This window comes from Mus musculus, chromosome 15, assembly GCF_000001635.26.
Source record: "Mus musculus strain C57BL/6J chromosome 15, GRCm38.p6 C57BL/6J".
Classification (NCBI taxonomy): Eukaryota; Metazoa; Chordata; class Mammalia; order Rodentia; family Muridae; genus Mus; species Mus musculus.
In genome coordinates this window covers 87,604,077-87,629,005 of record NC_000081.6, presented here as the reverse complement: position 1 = coordinate 87,629,005, position 24,929 = coordinate 87,604,077, and the positions used below count along the sequence as shown (strand labels likewise).

The following is a 24,929-nucleotide window of genomic DNA, read 5'->3' as shown; positions in this document are numbered from 1 at the left end:
GTTAAGTGTGTCCCTTTCAGTGTGAACACACAGGCTCACAGAATAATACTTGACTTCCAAAGTAGTGAGCTCACTAAATAAATTAAAGTTAAATCCTGTTTGTTCAATCAACAGTCAGCTCGGGGAGCAGCCGAGGAAGCTAGCAGTGGGTGAGGCTAAGTTCCCGGGAATTAAGATGCTGGGACATAGAGGGGGGGGGGGGGAGCCAGACACAGACACTCATCTTCCCCACAAGCTCTCAGTGGTAACCCGAGAAAGAGGCTTTTTGATAGCATGCTTGGCTCATGTAACACTTGCCTAGGCATCAATAGGATTTACAAGGATAGAGAGTTAAACTGCAAATCCACAGCTAACAGAAACACGCAGGGATGTCTCTGCCAGGCAAGAGGTTGGTGGGTTGAATCTTGGTCCTGTCTCTTTTGGGCCCCATAGGTCAGAAATCCATGCAGCATTATGGACAGCCGGGGTTGGGCTGCAAGTCTCGCTGTGTTGTTTTTGTTTGCTTATAAGGTAAGCATATAAACCAGAGCTTGTGCTGCTGTGCCCTGGCTTGGGTGCTTCAAAGATTTCAAGAATGTTCATAATCCCAGCTGTCACCCTAACTCCATGTCCCAAGTCCCACATAAATACAAAAAAGCTATGGGCATAGATTCCTGTTCCCTCCATCTTCCACCCTATACCCACCCTGCTCCCATAAGGCAGTAGGATCCAAGCAGGGCTCCTGACACATCACCCTTGTCCTGACCTGTCCTAGCTCGGAGAAATTAGAGTCCCTACAAACCCTGCACAAACAAGCAAGGCTGGCAACATGCTGGCAGGGTAGTTAGGGCACCTCACAGATGCTTGAACCCCATGCTATAGCTATGGTCACCTGCCCCCAGCCCTCTGGCTACATCCACTGAGTAGGCATGGTGAGCAAGACCTGTTCTAACAGAATCTGGACAAGCCGGGGCCGCAATTAGGACCACAATTCTCCTCTCTCTGGGTTCACAGCCCTATTCATCTTGGCAATCGCTCCAAGGCAGGCCCGCCAGAGTGGGATGGATTAGCCACAGGGTAGCCTGTATCTGCACACAAAAGAGAAAGTGTGGAAAAAAATGGCTCCCTGGGTCCCCCATTCTTCACCCCTTGGGGAGAAAAACCAGATTCATGGAAATGGCTATTTATACAGCTCTTTCTCAATCCCCAGGCAACAAGTCCCAATTGTCTAAGCTGCTTAGTTCCCTCTGTACTAGCAGATCCCGGTTTGCAACTCAAGCCTCCCAGAAGGGCCCTGGGACCCCCCTGGAGACCACAGTCTTCCACCTCTCACCGCACACCCTAAGGCCTATCCTGAGGCTCCTGCTTCTAATACCAGAAACCAAAAGAGACAAACAAGCAAACAAACAAGCACAGGGGTGTCATCCCTGACCTTTCTGCCAGAAGGAAACAGCAAAGGACATTGGGATCCAGGGTCCCAGAAGCAAACAAGTCAGAGTGGACAACGGGGCTTGCACAAGCTCCCTCAGAGAAGGCGAGGTAACCACTTGGGCTTTTCCTCAAGAGCAGCCTCCATGACACTACTTTCCTGCCCTAGGACCCCCATGGTCAGCATGCCCTACCTCCTTCCCTTACTCTACCATCCGACACAACATGCATATCCTATGGTCTATCCACACCAAATGCTTAGGCTTCCTTCAAATAAAGGGCTGTCTTGCAAACCCATCCTTCGGGGACATTCCCCTCCACTCCAGAACGAGCATACTGCCTTTGTGACCTCACACCTGGCCACCAGGGACACAAGAACTTCCCCCTTGACCAAAGGACCAAATCTAATAGCTTAGAAGACTCCAGGACTGGTTTATTCCCACCCAATCCCAGGCAGAAGGAACCCAGCCACTGTCTCTAAATGACCAGCATCTCTTTGACTGTTCACAACACAATAACTCAAGCAGGCTGGATAATTCAGAGAAGTCCCAACACCTTAAGCTCAATGATTGTCCCTCTGGTGAATACCCCAGAGAACAAAGAAGCTGTGGAAAGGGTAGAGAACTTGTATCCCAAACAAGGTCTCAACGTATAAGGACCCCACGTCCTGGGGTCTGTGGCACACCATGTCACCATGTGGTCTTCTCCACAGCCCTCCCCCCAAACACACACACACACACACACACACACACACACACACACACACACACACACAGCTGTCTAGCAGATAATACCAACTTGAGGACAGCCCTGGGGGTGGGTTTGGGGGCTGAAGGAAACGACTCATGTTTGCACGGAAAGTTATCTCAATAGCAGGGACCCCAGCCCATGGCAGAACCACTCACTCATGAAGTAGGTGACCTAAGCTTGAGGCTAAGACTGGCCTCCAACTCCAAGAAGAGCCTGTAAGCTCCAGATGAGCAGGCTCACCTACCTACAGCAAAACCAGCTACTTTCTTCAAAGTAGCACTTGAAATCAAGGGAGAACGATCTAACAATGTATAGCAGGCCAGAATGCTTCCAGGATCCAGGTAGCTCCCAGCCTACAGGAGATCACTAATTAGGCAGGGAGGCTATAGAATATCAACCCCTTCATCCTTAGAAACCTGGAGGTAGTGAGAACAGCTGTAGGAATCTGCACCAGTACTTTCCAGGGCTCAGTGTTTTCTACTGACCTAGGGGAAGGCTAGCCAATAGGGGCATGGCCAGTGCAAGGGTACTAGGACCACCTACAGTTGGTGCCCACCAGAGCAGGCTGAGCCCAGAGACACCAAGACTATAAAGGGCAAGAAGTTTCAGAGTGCCCACTATTTGTTGCCTACCAAGGCACACCAAACAAGCCAATGGAAAGAATCCCAAAGGGCCGCTGTGACCACAGAGTCCAATGTGTACTACACAAGTCTTAGCAAAGTCTCGAGAACTGGATGGGACAATCCTGCAATCCGGAAGGAGCCAGGAGGGCAAAGGAACCCAGAACTTGAGTGGTCTCAAGTTCTAGGCATTCTGGCAATAAAAAAATCTGCCCACCTAGCCTAAAGTCTGGTGGGTACCCGACCTGATCTGTAAAGCAGCATGGGACAGGGTGCAGTTTTCCCCAGTCCTCACCCCTTGACAACCTTTGCATCCCCAGCCCCCAATCCATTCAGTCCTGGCCTGCTCAGTACTGGCTTCAGCCAGGCTACCAAAGTGGAGCGCTGGTGCCACCTACCGAGGGTCCATGGCATGCGGGTAGGCGCAACTGCCACCGAGCCTTGCGGGGCAGGGGATGGCAACTGCAGCCTGGGCTTAAGCCTGGGCTCCAGTACTACACCGGAGCTAGCCAGGCCCCAGCACGCCCGGGCTCGCACCTAATCCGCGCCGACCATGAGCCCAGAGGCACCGAGGGGCGGCAGATCCAGCGTTGGGCTCTGGGAAGGCTCGCGCCATCGGCCACTCTGGCCCCGCAGAGCCTCGGCCCACCTCGCTGGCAGCGCTGGAAGGTGCTGGAAACAGTATCACGCGCAGGGGCCGCCGCGAGCAGTGTAGGGTACCGCGCGCGCCGGGGACAATTACCTTCTTTGAGGAACTGCGCGTGAATCACCAGGACGAGGAAGCAGCAGAGCGCGGCCCCTGCGAGTGCCCAGAGCGCCTTCAGGAGCTGCATCGCGGAGTGCCAACTCGGCCGACGCCCCCGAAGTCGCGCAGCGAAGGTCCAGGAGCCGCATCAGCGCCCCGCTGGGTGCAGCCGCTTTGGCCGCCCGATCGCGCCCTCCATCCGCCGCCAACGCCGCGCTCCGCCGCGACTGGAGGCGCCACTCCGGGAGGCGATCTGTGTCTTTTGGGCAGGGGGAGGGGACGGCGCGGGGGAGGGCGCCGGGGAGGGGGCGGGCGGGGGCGGGGAGGTTAGCAGAAAGTCTCGGGCCGCGGCGGCCGCCGCTCCGGCCACTCGGCCACCATCGCGCGCTGCGGGGCGCCGGGGGCCCGGGAGCGGGGGACTGGCCGCCGCGGCCCCATGAATCAGCCCCGCCGCCGCCCCCGGAGCCGCGCCGCCAGCAGGGCCCAGACCGGCCGCGGATTGCGCAACGGCCCGGCGGGTTGGGGGTCCGGCGCGGCCCCGGCTCTGGTCGCCTGTCGCCCCGCGCCAGAGATCGGCGTCGCCTTCCTCCACTGCTCTGTTGCCGCTGCCGCCGCCTTCTCCGGCTCCGCCGCCGCCGCTGCCCGCTCTGGCTCCGGCGGGGGGCTTAGGGGGCCGCTCCGCCGCCGCTGCCACCGCCGCGCAGAGGCAGCTTCAGGGCCGGGGCTGCGCGCCGCTCGAGGAGCCGCAGCACCATCGCCGCCGCCGGGGCCCGAGCGGCCCGGCCGAGTCCGCCGCAGTCCAACTTGCACGGCCCGGAGCCGCTGGGCTGGTCCCCTCGCCCGGGACGGTGCGGGCCTCCGCGCCCAGCCGGGAGAGCGCGCCTCCGCCGCCGCAGCCCGGACGAGGCCGGGCCCAGCGCTGCCGCGAGCCGCCCGCGCTGGCTGGGGACGCCGGGGGCGACGCTGAGGGTGGCCGCGCCGACAGGTGGGGCCGGAGACGCTGCGCGCCTCGCCGCCCGCGGGACGCTGCTGCTCCGGTGCTGGTGGCGCGCGCCCGCCGCTCGGCTCGGCGTCTTGGCGAGCTGCGGCGGGAACGGGAGCGCGGCGTGGGTCTCTGTCGGCCCAGGCGGCCAGGCCGCGCTGCCTCGGACTCTGGCCCGCGCCTGCCGCCGCCGTCTGTGCAGCGCCCGGGCCGCCGAGCTGCCGATGCGCACTGGGCCGCGGAGGGGACCCGGGGGACCTGGCCGCCCTGCAGCGCCCCCGTCTGGCGTGCCGGCGGGTCAGGTGGGGCTGGTCCAGCTGAAAACTGCGGGTCGGGCTCCACCTAGGTGCGCTGGGGCCTCACTGCAGAGCGGCCGGTTTGGCGCCGCTAGTGGGGGAAGCGAGCCCAGCCCCCAACCGGCTCCTACCCCGGGTCCTGGGAAGAATGCAGAACCACAAGGAGGACCAGCGGGCTGACGTGCTGCTAGACAGGTTCAGGGCAGGCTGCTCTCCGTAGGCGGTTTCGATGGGGTTTGAAAATAGCACAGCCGACCAGAAACACACAGCCTTCCCCACCACCACATTGCATCTTGGGCCTCCTGTGTGCCCGCCTCCAGCCAGCTGCGGGACACCCAATGGCACAGGCAGTGGATGCCCACAGCCAGCCCCAGAGGAAGCCAGCAGGCATTTCCCTGCCGCCGCCTCTATTCTTCCGCAAGGAAGAGCCGGCATTCGTGTCTGGAGGCACAGAGCTAAAGGCAGTGCTGTCCTTTTTTAGAGGGTCCCTCCATGCCAACAGCACCAGGACTAGCACAGGAGGCCTGAAGGCACTTTTGCCTGAATCGGATTTCAAATGCTCAGCTCAGAGCTTTGGGTAGGAAACCAGGGACCTATGCTTAGCCTGTGTTGCATGTCAGGGTGTGCGTTGTCTGGGGTCTGGGGCTCATCTGTTTCACATGTCATGCAAGAAAAGAGGCCAGTTCTGAAGGGCTCTTGGAGGTCAGAAAGATCAAACTTCTTAGGGTGTACTTGGGGAAACAGAAGTCTGCAGTAGCAAGATAACAATTAGAAGTAGAGCCAACTGGTCAACCAAACTTGATGCTGTCTGACTGACCAGACTTTACTATGCTCACACCTGGGCAGAAGAGGGGCTGTTCAAAAGCAATTTGTCTCTGTGGCTGCTAACACCCCTCTCTAACCCCTGAAGAGACATTGTTAGTTAGAACTCCCACCCCAACCCAGAAGAACCTTGTAACAGCTAACCAACTAAACAATTCAGAATCTACTATGGGAGGGACTTGGCTTTCTCTTAAGCAGTTCCCTGGAGCCCTTCCATGAAATAATAACCCCCACCTTACCATCTTAAGTACTCCTACAAATCTTCCGGCAAAGCCTTCCCTGCAGCAGCCTCAGGATCCTGCCCTGTCCATCTTGAGAAGCCTGACCTCTGCCAAGGTCGCTGGCCTACACACCTCACCTGGAGCAGTGTGTTCCACTTCGAAGGGCCCAGGGTTTGGTGGGTGCTCGTCACATGTACCCAGATTTGGTCCCAAAGAGACTGCAATCAGAGAGGGCCCACCCCTGACATTTGCTTTGTCCCCAGTCTGATCACTATCTAAAAAAGAACTAGCCATTTGAGGAATCTTTCTGCAAACTGAATTTATAAAAGGAAAAGAAAGATCCTACAGAAATTCATGGCCCACCAATTAATTCCTTCCCACTGGATAGCATGTGCATATCTCCAATTTTAAAGACCCAAAGGATCCTCCCCCAGGTGCTAAGCCCTCCTACTGGGCTGGCAGTCAGTGATGCTGGTGCCCTTTACAGAAACTACAGGTAAAATGCCAAGAACCTGAGTCTGGCACCCAGAGGAGCAGGTGAACTGTGCAAACTGAGGAGCCAACCGCACATTCACCTGACTAGTGGGAACCACCACAGGCTTCAGGAAGGGACACCAGGGGCTGTGGACACAACGAAAAGACCTTAAAAAAAAACATTAGACTGTGGCAGAATGAAGTTCAAGAGCTGGCAGGCCAAGGAAATTCTGGTGCTGTGAGCTGGGGAGAAGAGAGGAGCCATCTGTAGAGTATCCTTTCCCTCACCATGCCAAACAGTTGACACCATTTGAGCCATCCATTGAGCCTGCTAATGGAAGGGTACTTAGCCAAAGAGCTGCATCACCAAAGATGCAGGTGACTGGACCCCCTAGACCCCAATAACTGCTGCTGCCAGGACAGTTACCTGAAGAAGCCATGATGTGCTGCCCAAAGAGAGACAATCCCCTTATGTCATATACCTGAGCTATGGGAATCCAGACAGAAGGGAAGGGGGTCTTCTATTTTATGTATCTCTAGGTAGAAGTGAATACTGCTTTCAATTAGGCATGCAAGGCATAAACGCAATAGTTTAGCCATGACTGCGACTTTGTCACCAACAGAAATCACAGGTATTTTCATATCAAGTTACAGATCTATGGCTATCACAGTACATTGCTTATGTTCACCATTATTTCAAATTACAGTCATTCTACAGCTAGGCTTTTCATGTAATGCTTTAATAAAGACGCAAACATACCCTTTATTCAAAATGGTTTTTATTTTTTTTAACATTTGATAACTATATTTAATATAATTGGCTTTCTTAGGGATCTCATGTGTGTTTATATTATTCTAAGACAGGTTCCATAGACTTCAACAGTTAGCCAATTATGCCCATGACCCCTGCCCTTGTGGGAAAGTCAGGGCTGCATACATAATAGGTGTGGCATGGGGTAGAATGGAGGGAGGACCTCCATGCACCATAGCCTAAATGTCTGGACACTACAGTGCTCCAGATATGATATTCACCAGGCCAGCCCATTCTGGGGGAGGCTGCTTGGCCCTAGGCTCGAAGCCCACTTCCAAAGAGGCTTATGTGTGTGCACATGCGCGTGCACACACACACACACACACACACACACACACACACGCACGCACGCACACACACAATTTTCAGGGAACACAGGTTGAATACCAGAGAGAAGTCACTGCCTATTGACTCCTCACTGTGCACTGACAAATTCTACACCCTGGTCATTGCTGTACCCTGTCTGGTTGTGGACCTTTAAAGATCCTAACCAATCACTACACACTGATCATTTATCGTGTGTTGACAAGTTACAACACCCTAACCATTTACTATATTCTGACTGTTTCCTGAACACTGACCAGTTACTGCTCTCTGGCTGTAGACCTCCAGCTTCCCTCCCATGTAACAGAGCCGGACAAACAGGATCACCAGGTATCTACAAAAAGCCAAGCACAGAAAAGGGAGGCAGAAAATATACATTCCACAGCTAATTCTGAGAAGGCAGAAATGATTTGGGGATGAAGAAAGGAACTATAATAATCCTAAATTCCATCATCTTGCTAAAACATATAAGGAAACACTATAGTGACCACACAAAACCAGGAGACAAAATAGGCTTAAGATGAACACAGTGTTCAGGTCTTAAGATGCAGGGCTGTGTTATGTGGTGAAAAAGGCCAGGTCTAGAGAGTAGTCAGCAAACTTGCAGGGTGGAGCCCACAGAAGGGGAACACAGGAAAGGCCTAGGGGTGATACAATGTGGGGAGAAGATCTCAGGTGTCCAAGTCTCCTATTAGAAAGTCTGGAGGCAGAAAAGATCAAAGAGGAGGAAGAGGTACGAAAACGGAAGGGCTTGCTACCCAGAGCCAAGCAGCCCTGAAAGCCTGTAAAACCAAGTAGACTTCTGACCCATGGAATCAGAGAAGCGACAATGGGCTTTTGTTTAGCAATGCTGCCTTTCCCTCCAGAGAAGAGCAGTGTCCTTCCAGGCTGGTGGGAAAAGACACTACGAAAGATGCTGGCCAGCTCCTCTGTCCACAGAGGGCAGCTGAAGGGACCTTCCCACCCACATCCTGCTCAGAGAGCTGACAGAGGCTTCAGCAGAGAAAGGAATCACATGGAAGAACAGATAGCCAGGAGACTTTCGAGGTGTAGAGGCGTGGTGCAGAAGATGCACGAAGAAGCACTGGGCCCTGAAATTGGGAAGAATTTCCATCAACAGGCAAGATCTTTACAGTGAAATACCACGTCTCTCTCTTTCTCTCCGTGTTTCTAGTCACTGGTCTCCTCTGTGGGAAGCTACATGGACGGAACGGTCCAGGGAACAACTCTGTCTCTACACAATTCTTAAAACCAGCTCACAGACAAATCTCAGGAAAAGAATTCCAGCAGCTAGCTAAAACATCAAGTTCCTAAACTTCCGTCATTAAAGATACATGTGCACAGGGCTGCCGGGGGACGGCTTGGTGGGTAACAGCGCTTGCTCTACAAGCATTCCGCAGCAAGTATGAAAGCAAGGAAAGGTAGAGTCTGAGAGCTTCCTGTTCACTGAGAAACCCTTTCTCAAGGCAATAAGATAGAGAGTGAGGGAGGGAGGAGGACACTTGCTCTGGCCTTGGCATGCACACATATGAGCACGCGCATCCGTGGGTATACACACCCACACACTTACATGTATGCACCACACACATACCACACAATATGCATACAACATAACATATTCATACGAATGAATGAATGAATGAATGAATGAATGAAACAAACGAAGCAGTGGGTGTGGCTTGAATGCCAACTTGGACAGAGAAAGGCAGGGCGAGAAGAGAAGGGGTCTACTCTGGCTCTGGGACACACCCATGGACCTGGCCAGAGAATTAGGTGACATGGGGAAACCGTGGAAGGTAGTCTTCAGCAGATCACTACCCGTAGTGAGCAGGGTCTGAGAGGGAAAAGACATGCACCTAGGTCCCCAAGTGGCACTGCCCAGAGGTGGAAAGGATACATCAGCTTAGCCACTCTGCAGCACAGACTGAGTCTCTCAGAGGTCCAGGCCTTGTACAGATAAGGAACCAATGAACACCTCTCGATGCTTGTAAGCTGGAGCATGAGATGCTGAGTTTGAGTTGCTCCTGCCCTGCAGGCCAACCAGGTTGATATGGAGGCATCTATCTATCTATCTATCTATCTATCTATCTATCTATCTATCATCTGTAATCATTTATTTATATCTCCCTGTCTATCTATCTATCTATCTATCTATCTATCTATCTATCTATCTACCTACCTACCTACCTACCTACCTACAGTCACAAGTTTCCATGCATGCTCACGTGTGTATATGTGTACTGATTTAGTTTAGTGCGCACATATGCACACCTTTCTAGGTGCATTCCTATGTGCATAGCTGTGGCTACTGTTTGTGTTAGGGAGAGAGGTCTGTGTGCATCTATAGTGTGTCTGTACATGTGTGTATGGCCATACTTTCTCCTGAAAGCCACTCAGACATTTCCAAAGGCACATTCCCTGGAGTCTTCCCCGTGGCCTTGTCTCAACCATAATATGTGAGCATCAATGAAATGAACATTCCCAGTACCTTCCCATCCACCCAACCACTCCTGGTTTCCTCAGCACTCGAGGGAGTGGGGAACTTACTCAGACTTAGGAGGCCGTCTAGCATGCAGAAAACGGGAAAGTCTTTGGTCCATTGCCCATTGTTGGTCCTAAACAAGAAGTCCAGGGACATTTCTGCAGCCTTCCTTCACCCAAAATCTTCTAGCAACATAGTATCTCCACAGCCATGATGCGCAGGGTGGGTGGGGAGGAAGTCATGCCACATGAGACCCCCCAGGTCATTCTTCAGATGGAGTGCACAGGCAAGAACACCAATCCCCATCACTGGGAGCCTGCCTTAGACAGCTATCCACCAAGACCGTTTCCCTGTCTATGATATCTAGGTCCACCTTCAGGCTGGTCAACCCTGCAAAGTGGCTTTGGGGAGGATGGGAGGGACATAGTTCAGTCCTTGCAGTTTACATTTTATCTCAGGACTGTGCATTAGTAGAGCCATTATGGAGAACTCTATGGGGAAAAAAAAACCTTCAAATTACTGAACAGTTAGTTATCTTCTGTAGGATACAGCTGTCTCACTTCTATATCCAAAGGAAAGACAGCAGCCAATCAAGGAGGTGTCAATATGTCTATGTGTATGAAGCCCTGTTCACAGGAGCTGATATTCAGAGTTAGCCTCGGAGCTCACAGACTCATGAATGAACTAAGGATCAGGGGATAATGAAGTGTGTGTGTGTGTATGCAAGCATACACACGTGTGACAGAGCTGTATACTATTGTACATATATTAGTGTATTCTTACATATATAAACATTGATAGAAGTGATAGAATACTACTCATCCTTGAAAAAAAAAGTCCCTGACATCTGGAACAAAATGTATGACACTTTAGGACAATATACCAAGTGACGTCACCTAGGCTCAGAGAAAAGCATGGTTGTTCACCAATATTTGGAGTAGAATAAAGTTGACCTCGCATAAATAAGCTAGTGAAACATGCTCACCAATGGCTGGAGGAAGCAGAGATGGGATGGAGGAAGGCCAGGCATAAAGCCACACACAGAAGCAGCGAGTTCAGATGAGCAGACACAACAAGGTGATATAACAGTGAGGCTGAGGTACTGTTTCAAAACAGGGTTTCCCCGCACAAAGAAATAGCAGTATCTGGGGTACTGGGCAAGACAACACCCTGACCTGCTCACTGTGCTGCCACACCTGGTAGAATATCACAGGCACACATGACCAATCAAAACCAAGCACTGCTTTGTTCTAAAGGCCTTCTCAGTTGTCTCTGAACTTAAAAAAGCCAATGCCTTGTTTTTGCTTATTACCCTGTCAAACAGTAGAATGAAAGACGAGTCTAAAATACACCATTTTGACAGCTTGATGGGGCTTCCTCTGAGATCTCGATTTTCCCGTTAAGGGTTAATTTTGTCAACTAAAGCTGTCTGAGGTCAAATAGGAGACTCTACCTCTGGGCATGTGTTTCCTGAGAGATTTAAATGAGGAGGAAAGATCCGTTCTGAACATGGGCTGAGGGCTTGCACTGAATTCGAAGGGTGAAACAGGAAACCAGCTTTCTCCCTCCCAGCGTCCTGACTGCAGACAGACACGGTATGACCAGCCATCTCACATCCTATCCTCAGGCTTCCCTGGCTAGGACAGACTACACCCTTGAACTATCAGTCAAAATAAACCCTTTCTTCCTTAACTGTTGTTGTCAGGAATTTTGTTACAATGAGGAATGAAGGAACACACAGCCCAACACTGAAAGGCTGGAGCCAGAAATGACTGATGGGGCCATATGGGGGTCTACTGAGCAAATGAGATGAGGTGGGGGAGACACCTTGTAAACTCCCTACCCTTCAGCAACAGTTCCCACACAGCACAGTCAGATGTTAGCCAGCTCTCACCCCCTGCCCAAGCAAATGCCTATAGCCCCTGCCCTATCTTCCCCAGAGATTCTCTTTCCAGAAGCCTCATTAGTCATGTTGTTTGTGTTGGAAGGAAAGGAAGGCAACGTGCTTTTTCCAGTGTAAACCCAGTTTGGTATTCAAGCCTCCTGTCACTGAACTGGCAGGCATGTAGCAAGACTCAGCCCCTCCTTCAGAGGAAAGATAGGGATGTCACACCAGGTTGGTCTCAGCAAAGCCCCCATGCCACCCCTTCCCTGAGCATCGAATCTTCAGCACAGGGTGATTCAGCCTCCAGGTCTTACTAGGTGAAACTTCCAGGTCTCACCACGCTGGGTAGCGAGTAGGACCCCACCCTGGTTGAGATGAATACTCTTCACTTCCAAACCTAGGCAATGGCTATATATATATATTTTCTGCCCGAGATAGAAGCCCCACCTCACTTTGTCCCAGCTCCATTTTTAAAGCCATGCCCTAAGTGGCAATGCCTAGACCTGAGAGGGGCTGGCAGACATTATCTGGCTGTCTAAAAATGAAAAGCCTTGTTACACAGCATATGCCAATGTGCAAGTGGTGGGCACAACCTGTAAGGCCTCCAGCTAGCTCAGAGGTACCTGTATTTGGGTACCCAGCATACTCCTCAAGAGGATACATAAGTTTTTGGTGACAGCTGGAATACTCCTCCAGCTGTTGCTACAAACACAGATGTGAGCCACAGTTAGAGCTTTTCAAATCACTTTTTCCAGGTTTCTTGGTACTGACTGGCCCTTCCACCACCCTATTCCACACTCCCAACCAAGCCTAGGAGAGGCCTTGAAGCTTCCAGAAATTTACTGTTACATGTTCCTAGAACCCGCTAAGGATCAAGAGCCTGAGCACCAATGTAAGGTCTATGTGTCTGTGGTGTGCTCAGAGACCCCTCTGGAGTCATTTCTGCTCTCCAGAGTTCTCAGTAGCCCACTTCAGGGATGTATACAGTGAGCGCCCTAAGATGGATGTATCTGTTCCCATGTCTGGTAAAGTCTCAAGAGGATAGCCTTCAGCCCAAGCTACTCTTTGGCTCTGTTCACCATCATGGTTATCTGTCCTTGAGAGCAGAAGGATGCCCTCCATCTACCTGCCCTTTACCACCCAGATAGAAAAGGTGAGTGTTTTCCCTTCTGCTGTGCTGGAGAGGTGTTAGGAGAGCAATGGGAACACAAATGATCCCATTTGATCTGATCTGGGACTGGGAAGGTCCCTCCTACATAAGACTCATTACCGGCTATTTCAGAAAGAGACCACAGCATACTGTCAACTTCAAAGTGTGTTTCCATCCTTCCTTTGTTTTGCATAAGTATAAGAGTCAGTGTCCTGCCTCAGGAGAGATCTCCCTGGAACACTGTTATTGAGGATCTAAAGCATGTCCCAGGCAGCAATTTTGTAGAGTCACCCAACCTTTGTCTGAGCTCACGTTCCTTCTGCATTAGTACATAGTCTCTAGCAGGGCTTGCTCTGAGCTGTGATCAGCCCTTGATATCCCAGGCTAAATTCTAGAAGACTCTCCTGGCAGTACAGAAGAGAGAAATAGGGGGAGAGAAAAAGATAACAGTTGGAGAAGAGGGAGGAGAAGTCTACCGGTTGGGGGAGCCATGGAGGGAGGAGCGGTTATATTACTTTTCATGCTGATTGGCTGCTAGCTGCTAGCCGACAGCCTAGGCTTCACCCATAGCTGAGGACAGCTGCCTACTGGCCAAGGCTTGGAATGTACACTCCTCCTTTTCTTCTTCTGCAGTCCCTCTTACATCCTCAGAAAAATGGAGGCATGGCTGCCCACAGTGGGCTGTGGCATCTTAGCTTTTGGGAAGAGCCAGTGGCTGAATTCTACCCCAGTCTCTAAACACAGCAACCTGTAACCATCCTGGTCAAGCGAGTTCTCTGATCAACACTCCTCCCAAGACTCCAAAGCCATGTGCATGTGACAAACCTGCACCCAACTGCATATCTGGGTTGCCGTCAGCTCTAACTTCCCTTGTAGCGTTTTGTCCAAGAGAGGCCATCAACCAGGGAGGAGTGAGAGTGTGCAGCAGGAGGAGGTGTAGGAGGAGACATTGTGGAAATCAGCCATGCCCTCCTCTCCTTAGGCTGCTTGCTGTTCTCCGTCTCCAGCCAGCCTATCCCAGCGGTGTTGATGGTGCTTTTAGCCCAGACTCATAGCTGTTATCAACTTGCTCTCCTTGGGGTGCTTATCTTCTCTTGGCACCAAAGCTCACACTTCATCCCAACCCAATAGATCCCCTCCAATCAAATAAGGATTGTCTTTTCAAAGCTTTTTTTCTTTTTCTTTCTTTCTGGTGACCCTGGTCCTCAGAACAGATGTGTGCACATGGGGACCTCAGAACAGATGTGTGCACATCTCAGCATTTAAAGAGCAGATAGACCCGAAAACTGGACACTTGCCTCAAGTTATGGTTCAGTCTGCTTTTTTAAAAAAGATTTATTTATTTATTTTATGTATGTGAATACACTGTTGCTGTACAACAACAATGGTTGTGAACCTTCATGTGGTTGATGGGAATTGAACTTTTTAGGACCTCTGCTCACTCCGCTCAACCTCTCTTGCTCCTGTCGGCCCTGCTCGCTCCGTTCCTGCTTGCTCCAGTCCAAAGATTTATTTATGATTATACATAAGTACACTGTGGCTGCCTTCAGACGCACCAGAAGAGGGCGTCAGATCTCATTATGGGTGGTTGTGAGCCATCGTGTGTTGCTGGGATTTGAACTCAGGACCTTCGGAAGAGCAGTCAGTGCTCTTACCCGCTGAGCCATCTCGTCAGCCCCTCAGCCTGCTTTTTTTTTTTTTTTTTTAACAAAAAAAGTATTTCCCATTCAAATATTCAAATGTCTCAAGGAATTGTAACACAACTGAAGATGTCTAAATGGCGTATACAGAAGCTGTGGGGCTCAAAGGAAAGTCTTCTCCACACAGACAACAAAGCCCTGGAAACAACTGGTGCTCTTCCATGGGAAAGGTTGGGTACGGGGTGGTATAAAGTACACTGCACAGAAGCAGAAGAAACTTGGCTCATCCATGTCAACAAGCATGAATCTCTAGACCACAGTGAGTAGAACATGTACCTCAGAGCTACAGGGCTGCAGAAACCCAGACAAATGTACCAGATTGTGGAGGGACAAAGGAGCCTATAATCTGGACATAAGATTCACATACTTCCCAAAACACATTCTCAGTGCAACCTCCTGTGATCAAGGTTACCCCTCATTCTGTAGAAACTTGGACCTAGGAGATCAGAACCTACTTAAAGCTGAACTGAAGAGGATGGAGCTGGCCACGGTGACACACCCTGGGAATCCCAAGCACTTAGGAGGGAGAGGCAGACAGAACTGTGACCTCAAGGCCAGCCCAGTCTATATGAGAAATTTGAGGCCATCCAAGGAGAGGAAAATAAAATAAAAAAGACTAGGACCAAGCTGAGTCTATTGGGAAGATTAAGCTCCTCTTGGAAGGGGTTGAAGCATTTTCATAGGTCCTTACAAGTCTCCACTCATTTACCTTGCCATTCATCTACCTATCCACCTACCAACCATGTATTCATTGATCAATCCATCCATCTATCTATTTATGTACTCACCAATAATCCACCTACTAACCATGAATTCGCTGACCATCTATGCGTGCAGTCAACCAACATCCATCTACCAACCCAACTATGAATCCATCCAGTACCAATCTATTATCTATCCATCTACCTGCTCATTCATCATCTATACATCGAATCACCTATCCACAAATCCCACTAATCTATTTAACATCCATAAGCCAACAGTCCATCTACCACCCATTTATTCATCCAACCATACATCCACTTATTGTACATCCACCATCCATCCATCCATCCATCCATCCATCCATCCATCCATCCATCTACCGAACTATTAATCCATCTAGCATCCTTCAACCCAATTGTTCACCACCAGTCAGTCAGTCAGTCAGTCAGTCAGTCAGTCTTTCTGTCTATCCATCTACCCATCAGTCAATCCATCCATCCATCTACCAATCTATTAATCATCTGCCATCTTTCAACCTAACTGTTCAACTTCATCCATCCATCCATCCATCCATCCATCCATCCATCCATCCACCCACCCATCCATCCACTCACTCACTTGTGTATCTTACCTTTTCCATCTGAATTGAATCATTCCCTCCTGGAAGAAGATGAGAGGTCCAGAAAGCCCAGGAAGCTAAGGAAACTTAGGAGGATCAGAAAACTCAGAAAGTTACAAGGCTCACAAGGCCCTTCCCAAAGATTTTGTAAATAGCAAACAGTTCCAGGAAAATGGAGACTCAGTGGAGCTGCCTGCAAACTGGACAGGTCTCTCCAGGGGTGTAGTTTTCATGGGCTTTACCTGAGTTGGAATGATATGGATACTTTTGAATTATTCATCCTCCTGTAAGTGACTCCAGGAAATTCATTGGTTCAACAAGCTAGACTTGAATGAAACTGTGTCTTTTATGGGCTATGGTTGGCAACCATATGATTGATATATATGATAATCATATATATATGATTAGCTGTTTGCTCCTATCTCTCTAGAAATCTCTGTCTCCTTACCTATCAACCCCCTACCCATCCACTCACCTTCCCAGGCTTTGCCTACAAAAGGGCACCCTGGAAGTAAAACCTAGACCTGCCAAACTAAGACCACAACCTGACGTGGACAGGACTTGGGGCAATTTTTGCTTCTCAGAGCAAACTCTGAAGCAAGGGTACAAAGTTATCTATGGGTTGATATTGGGCCTGGGTGTGGCCAAGTCCTGGGAACCCCTGAGAGGCTGGACGGAGAGGCAGAACTCTAAGGTGGCAGAAGAGTGCTCAGGAACAAGGACCTGGGAGTAGCAAAGGATCTCTGCAGATGCCGAAAAGCAACTTCTCTGAAGGAGAGGTCAGTAGATTGTTCCCAAAGTAGGTGCAAGACAGGTAGGTGTAGCTAAGCAGAGGGATAAGGACCAGTGGCTCTGGGTTTTTAAAAAGCCTTTCTTTAAAGGTCACGAGGAAATGAGCTTTATCCACTCTTGAAACTGGAAGAGCGGCATCGCCTGATGCACTGCTGCCTGAAAGGGCATTGATGTCCTTTATGCTAGTACCTGGGCCCCATGACTTCCACCCACAACTGGGAGAGCCACCTGTATGCTGATAGCCGAGAATGTGAGAGGAGTCCCATTAGGTTCTGCAGAAAGGCCAGGCTAGGCAGACATAGAAGAAGCAGGGCAGAGTCGCCATGCCCTTGAAATCAATCCCATGGCCACTGATGCTTTTGTAACCCCAACACCCTGCTTCATTAACTGAACACATGGCATATACTTATTTGTGAAAGGAAGCCAGCCATTTCTTCCAGAGGGAATGCAGTTCAAGGGGGGGGGTTCCTTAGGGACAGCCCATATGACTAAGATTTCAGCACCTGTAGCTCCAGTAACTCCACATCTCTGACACCCTTTCTGCTATGCAAAACAAGAACCTATCCCAAAAGACAGATGCTAACTTCCTTTGGGGACTAGGACCTGGTTTGTAGTAACAGTGAGGATATCAGGATATCATCTCCATCTTACATGAGATACACACACACACACACACACACACACACACACACGCACACACACAGAGCCAAAGCCAGCTTCTCCCATCCCCTGTGGATACAGTGCTGAGCCCCAAGCTGCTTGTGGGACCAGACATTCAGAACCTACTTTTCCTAAATGCCTGCTTTTGTCCGCATGGATAAAACATATGATGAACCTAGGGATAGTAGTGGGCTCCCTGCCTGCAGGACCCAGCAGATCCAAGCAAAGGCCTGAGAACTCAGGAGAAGGAGCTTTACCGCTCACCAAATGTCATGAAAACGGCTGAAGATCAAGGGCCAGCACTTGGCTGCAGGGGAGCATATAGGCTCAGTGTCCGGTGTAGGAGTTGCTGTAGGCTCCAGTCTGCCATGTACCCAGACCTCTAGCCATTCCCTCCTGAACAAATGGACAGCCCCAAGCACTCAGCGATCAAAGCAACAAAGGGCACAAGGTCCGTAGCTGGTAGGTCTGTCCAAGAAAAGCAGTGTAGAGGACCAGGTCCCAATTACCCTCATCTAACTTAACCAGGCCCTGTAGTGGGAGACCAGATGGCTCTTTGATAGCCTTGGGAAAGCCTGTGGGAACATGGGCTCTATACGTAGAATCGAGAGGGTCCTGGGGTCTTGTCATTGGCTTTCTCAATGTAATGGAATCCTGGCATTTCTTCCCAAGATACAGGTCTACTAAAGGCAGTCTCCTCTGTGTTACAGACTGCGGTCCCAGATCTGTGGAGCTGATCACCAGTCACCCTGTGGCTCCCTTCTCTAGGAGTAGTCTGGAGTCAGCAGGAATGGTGGTCTGGATAGCTGATGTCTTATAGGGCTCACTACATGATAGGAACGAGCAGGGGACACAGCACACATGCCTTAGATTCACTCTCAGCAAAAGAAACCGAGGCACATGATGCTTAAGTCCTCAAGTTTGTGCTGCCCTCTGCCCACCACCCCCCATTACCACACAGCAACAGATGGTAATGACTCTGACCCGTGTTACTTTTCCCCCCAGAATGTGGGCAGCTTGTACAGTCCTGGGCAGCGACGAGAACATCCACTTCCCAAGGAGGTCGAAGCTCAAGTCTGCCACGCACCTCCGTCCTGAGCGTCAGAAATAGCTTATTGATTTTAAAGTCCGTGGGGGATCTCAGCTTGTGAAAGTAATTCACTCCTGCCCGCTGGCATCCAGAACTTTCTAACAGGGATGTGGTCTGTGGGATGCAATCACACCCCATTGGTAGAGGGGTCAATCATCTCAGTCCTGACACTGGGGAGATACTGAGAGAAGAGGACAAGAGAGTAAGGGTGAATGGTTAGGACACTGCCAAGTGTCCTGGCCCCAAGAGAACCGAACAGATCAGTTAGGGACAACAGGCTTGAGTTCCTCTTCAGCCAGAGTTAATGAGACTCTCCACAGTCCCATGGCAGCAGTCTGCATACGTCTGGGACAGCCTCCACCCCTGGGGGAGGTCCCAGAATATCACAAACTGCAAACAAAGGTACAGGGAGTGAGGAGGAGAGGAGTACACAGGGATGAGGAGACCCTCTTGGCCCATATACAGGAAAAGCTTTCTATTCTGTGTCCTGAGTTGGATCTGTCACAGGCTAAGTGAGTTTCTCTTTAAAACAGAAACGATGTTGTAGACAGGTGTGCCATGAACAAATCCCAGAAACATGAAAAAGTAAAAGGTCCCTCCCACTCATGTGATGTCATTAGCTCAGCAACCCTCTCGGTTGGGTGGCCTGTTGGCTTTCCTGATGGGACAGGTGACGTGTCTTGTGCCATGGAAGCCTCATGGCTCCCCATGTTATCCTTGGGGGTTCCCTGATTCTCAGTGAACAAAGTCATCTCATTGCAAGAAGCTGCCATGCTAGAAATGGAGGGCTCTGAAGAACATGAGTAACAGGAGGTCGGTATCCAACATGGTCAAATCCATGTCCATCACTGAGATCCAGGCCAGAAAGAGTGATCTAATGATATGCAGGCCCCAGTTGCCCTGGGAGAGGCCTTGGATCACAATATCATGGCTGCCCTCCTTGGGAGCTTTCATGCCTGTATGCCTGTGTCACAGCCACCTCTCCATTGCCACAGCCTCTGAGCTCTGCTTTCTTGGCCCAAGTGAGGCAGCAGAAGTGCCTACTGCCCATGCCAGCTTGGATGCTGTATCAAAAGTGCACAGGCCAGGCCACAAATAGCCCTGATGGTCTAAAACCCAACATTAAGAGCCAAGCCAGGGCTCTTTTTTAGAGTGCTGGCCCCACCATCACGGTCTGCCACATGATCTAAATCACCTCTCAAGGCTCACCTCTGAGTATAATCCTTTTCTAGTTTAGGGTTTCTGTTAAATCAATTTGGTAAGGGTGTGACTCCATCGATGGCGCCCCCCTGGGATCCTGATGGATGAGCGGCCAGCTGAGCACAGAATCCTGATACTCCTAAATCAGTCACAGTATATACCTGTGTGCCTCTGGTCTAGGAACTACACAACCTCCCATTTTTATGTGCCAGTCCCTGGCCCCTCCATGTCCTGGCTTACTCTCAGGAATGGCCCCCATCACCTTCATGTACCTGCTGACACTGTGTCCTGCTGCTGCCTGAGGGTGTCCTGTGGGGAAAGACACTAAGACACATTCGGTTATCAGTGGAATGAATACAAAACGCAGTGAACAAAGGGAGGACTCTTTCTGACACCACCCTCCAAGGAGCAGAGGCAGAAGAGAGCGACAGCGAGGCCCTGCATAGACCACACTCCATTCACTGGCTTCATTACCGGCATGGAGGACATGTCCCTGTAAGTAATGTGCTGCTTGGAAATGCAGATGATCGCGAGCCCCAAGCCCCGAGAGGTGCGATGGCTATTAAAACACATTATGTCGGTTCTGGAGAGGGACGCATTCAAAAACAAGATTTAATTTGTCTATGTGTAAAACCTAGACTTTAAGAAACACCTAGGGCACGCAGCAAATGAGTGTGTGCTGAGAAGAAGCAGACGACGATTTGCTGGCTCCCAGCAAATTGAACATAAGCTCGCATTATAATGCGGCTACAGAAAGCGAAACCGCAATAATGACTATATTGGGATGTTGCGACCACGGTGCTGAATGAGAACGAATCGGCACAGGCCGGGTCTTTATCCATCTGGGAGTTCCCATCACCTTCCCTGCTCCCGAGAGGCTGAACTTATCTTCCCGATGTGCAGAACCCAGTAGAATGAAATGGAGGTCACCCTTCCCATAAGTAACAAGGGCTTCTAAGAAAAGTCCTCCCTAGAGGGGAACCCCGGGGACTAGACCCCTTGTTATGGATTTGGAGGTGACCGTTTCTCTGAGAGTGGCCATGGTGCCTGGCATCTGTGAGTGACTGTGAATGGCCATGACCTTGGGAGCTTGTGTATGGAGGGTTGGGTGAAGTTTAGTGACAGGCATGAATTCAAGAGACCTCCAGGAATTCAAGATCCTGATCAGCCCCCTCATGGCTTCTTCCTTTTGTGGACTTTGGCTATGGTGAAATGTCACAGAGGGGAAGCTGAAGCTGAACAGAGATTTATACTCCTCTATCAGAGGAGGCTGGGCCTCCCAGAACAAGGCATGAGCCAGGCTGGCCCAGAGAGGCCCCTCTGCCTGGCTCTTCCTCTTGTGTCCTACCAAGATCATCTCCCACAGGACTGCTCTCTGTGTTCTGATCTCCTCATCTTACAAGGCACACCAGACAAAAGCTTGGTTAGAGTCTCTTCTAATGACTTCATTGTACCCTAATCACCACAGTAGAGCCCCTCCTCAGTTACACTCACAGTCTTACATACTAGCATGTAAGGTTTTGGCATGTGCCTTTGACAGGGAGACATGATTGATCCATAGTTTACCCTAAGTATTGGTGATCTTACAAGGCATAAGTTCTCAGACCCAGTGCTCCTGTCCCTACTCCTGTGGGATCACAGAAAAATCAGAGACAGATTTTTCCTCTGTCCATGAATAATCTCTGTGTCATTTTTCTGCTTTAATTCAAGAACCAACCAGGGAGGGATGGGCTGTGGGTGAAGCCAGGACTCCATGAGCCGTCCTTCAGTAAGCTGCAGATCTGGTCACCTCACCTTCCCTCTGGGAGCCCATGGAGGGCCAGAGGGAGACCAGCAGTAGATGCTTGGGAGCTGCCTGGCTCTGCATAAGGCTCTGAAGAGGGGTCCTGGACTCTGTAGCCCCACTGAGCCTCCCTGTTTCTGCCTTAGGCTGGGTCTTGGGAGTCTCCCTATCCCTGCATTCACCCAGAAAGACCCGGACTATGCTTGGAGATGGCTCCTCTATGGAATCCAAGAGAAAGAACTGCCCCTGTGCACAATGGGTCCTCGGATCTTGTCACTGCAAGCCCTAGCCAAGAGTGGATGAAAAGATAGCAGGCCTAGCTATCTCCATAGGATATGCCTCTAGGGATAGGGAGGGGTTCATAGCCTGCTCCAGCTTTTTAAAGTCCATACCAAGGGGACAAGGAAGTGACCCAACGCCATCCTGGCCACTTTCAGGCACTGGACCCAACCTTGGGTGGTTTCCTGCGCCGTGATGAACAACCACGAGGATGACCACATGAAGCCGTTGCTGAAAGAGGGGGCTATGCAGCCACGGCAACAGCAAAAGATAGACGCTGCCTTCTACCCACCCACTGCCGAGGGCCCAGTTCCTCTGGCAACCCTGGCAGGGAGGAGTGGAGCACGTCAGTTTTCAGAGGAGAACCTGAGCCTGGGGCTGCAGTTCTGTCTGAGATGAAAACATCTTCTTCCTACTCTGCCTGAGACACTGAGCATGTAGCTGCCCCCTCCTGCCGGTGCTGGGGGTAAGGGTAGGGGTAGCCATAATCCCCTTTACCTAGACATTCCAAATCTTCCAGAACTTGGGAGTTAAGCAAGATTAGAACCCACATCCTTCATCCTTCCCACATTGTTCATACGTTATCCTCACAGTTATGAAACCTGAAGTGGCTGCAGGCTCTGTGAGGACAGAACTCAAATTCAGCTTTGAAGCAAATTGGGGGGAGGGCCTCCCATAGAAGCACCTTGTGTCAGCTTCTTTCAGTCCACTCTAAGGGGCCTTGCAAGTGACGACAGAGCTCAGCTACTTGTGATGTAGTCAGTGCCAAAGTCCAGGAGTGCTCTGAGCTGTGATCTTACAGTTGTCGGAAGAACTCCTCAGGATTCTTCCAACAGAGACTTCATTCACATCTAGGATCTGTCACAGTGACAGATCCTATTGTACCCCACCCTCGCCCTCTCCAAATACAAGGATGGAGCTGGGGTCCCAGTGGCATATCCTAAAATCACAAACTCCTTTCTGCCAGGCTGCAGTTCAGCCATCCCTTCCACCCCCACCATAGAGCCACCTCCCTCTCAGAAGGATGACAACTCCCAGTCATCTAACTGGCATCCAAATGACAGTGACTTGGACCCTCTTACTCCCCCTCCCTGACCTCCCCACACCCCAGATACAGCTACTCAGCTTCCAGCACCAGGAAGTGTCTTTGCACTCTGAGAACGGGGGAAGGGGTGTGTGATAGGTTAGAGAGCCACAGCCTAGGCGTCTCGAGTCAAATGCTAGAGTCCCAAAGGTTTCACAGGGCCAGGGCCACTGGTCTCAGGACTGATGTTAAAAGGCAGGAGCCTCTTGCCACTCTCTTATGCCTGTCTATGGGATATGTCCCTGGAACAACCTGTGCATGTCCACGGCTCCCTCTGCCCCACTCCCACACCAGGTCTCCCTGTAGGAATTCTCTTTTGGTATCCCTGGTCACACCTGTTGTGTGCCATACTCAGAAGTTTACCACCACCCACTCGCCTCAGGACTCCCAGATTCTCTCAGAAGACTGAGGTGTTCCAACGTGGGCTGGCCTGAGAAGCAAGCACTCATCCTTGCTGAATACAGATGGCGGAGGCTGATTTAAATAAATCTATTAATTATCTGCAGCTTAGCACACTTCGTGTGTGTGTGTGTGTGTGTGTGTGTGTGTGTGTGAGCACAGCGCCTAAATAATGCAATTTTGGAAGCCTCAGCATCTATTACATTTAATTACTTTTCCCTGTGGTGTGGAAGATACAGAAGCAGTGATAATGACACAGTCCTGGGAGCCTGGCAAACCCCAGGGGGATGGCACAGCAGGAGAGGCTGGCATGGGAGGGCAGGAGATGAGTACTTTTCCTTGAGACAGGGACTTGCCTCTCCTACTCTCAGCATCCCCATTCGCCCTAACAAACCTCATGTCCCTGGGCCATACATAATAAACCCACAGCAAGGTCCCAGCCCTCAGGGCCTCAAGAGCTTGCTCAAACCACCCATTGCTCTTATCTACCAGGACCACTGGACCTCAGAGTCTCAGGCAAGACCCTGGATTCCATTTTCATCTGTGAATACCTATGTTCTAAAACAAGGGGAGGATGGAAGGGGAGAGAGGTGATCCTTAGCTCTCCCTCCTAATATGTATGTGTCCATCTGTCTAGCGAAGCCTCTGTTGGGAGCCACCACTCCTAAGAAGTCCAAAGTATGTGTGTAACCTCTGGGCAGGCCAAAGCATACCCATCTCCCAGATGCCCTTGGAGAAACCGAGGAAGTGGCTTATTAATCCCAATATTAACCCCAGCATCTGCCCTCCTAATTCTTAGGCCCTTGAGATAAGGATGGGCACAGCCTGGCTGCAGAAGGCCTCAAACCCCAGGCTGTGGAAGGCACACTCAAGCGAACAGCAGGGTGGCTAATGTTAAGCTTCCCCTCTCTTCCTGTAATGATCTTCATTTCTAAAGATACATCCCCACTTGAGGCTCCACTGCCTAGAGGTGAAGGATGACTGAGAAAAGCCAGAAAGGGATCTCCCTAGGGGATCAGAATCTCTGCACCTGAAGTCCCCCAGCAGACAAGTCTGTGCCCCTGCTGGGCACCAGAAGCACAATAGCATCCACCTGCTGTGCTGGGAGAGAGGCAGAGAGCTTGCTTTGAATCCAAAGCCAAGGGATAAGAAGGGTCCTGCCCCACAGCTCCAGGGTGCAGACAGTCACCTTGCACCAGCCCCCAAGGTGGTGTAACTGTTTCCTCTGAGACTCATGACTGTGTAGCCATTTCAGTCCTGAATCCCAGCCTCTTTGACAACCTGCAGGAGACCCTCATGAGATCAAAGAAGGTTCCCTGTCAGAGTCTCGGGAGACCCACAAGGGGACCACAAGGTGTTCAGGAGTCCAGTCATAAGACTCCACTCCTGCTGAAGGGTATTTGAAAGAGAAGGGATTAATTGGTTTGGGGACTTCCAAGTGTTGTAGCTGTCTTTAAGCCACCCGCGTTTCTGTAAATAACCCTAGTACGTTCGTTCACTGGTTCAGCAGGCAGGTTGCGGATGCAATCCTTTCTTTGGTCTCTTTCCTATAGGGGGTGGCTTGACTTCTTCTTGTTACCCCAGGAAAGTCATGCGACATGAATTGACTTAGCCCGACCCCCAATAGGCACCACAAAGCCTGCAGTATG

At 50.9% G+C, this 24,929-nt stretch overlaps 1 protein-coding gene across 6 annotated transcripts in view; it reads right to left on the bottom strand.

Moving 5' to 3' along the window:
- Positions 1-24,929, bottom strand: part of Tafa5 (TAFA chemokine like family member 5) — a 215,146-nt gene that overhangs the window by 130,359 nt on the left and 59,858 nt on the right. The window contains exon 1 of one of the 6 annotated variants that reach the window (XM_006520261.3): positions 3,520-23,850. The exons of 3 other annotated variants lie outside the window; for them this stretch is intronic. In XM_006520261.3, coding sequence (XP_006520324.1) covers positions 3,520-3,610 — 91 coding nt within the window. In that variant the 5' untranslated portion in view covers positions 3,611-23,850. Of the gene's footprint in view, positions 1-3,519; positions 23,851-24,929 lie in introns of those variants that run through there. 2 more of the 6 variants (XM_030248263.1, NM_134096.2) reach the window with 2 other exon arrangements.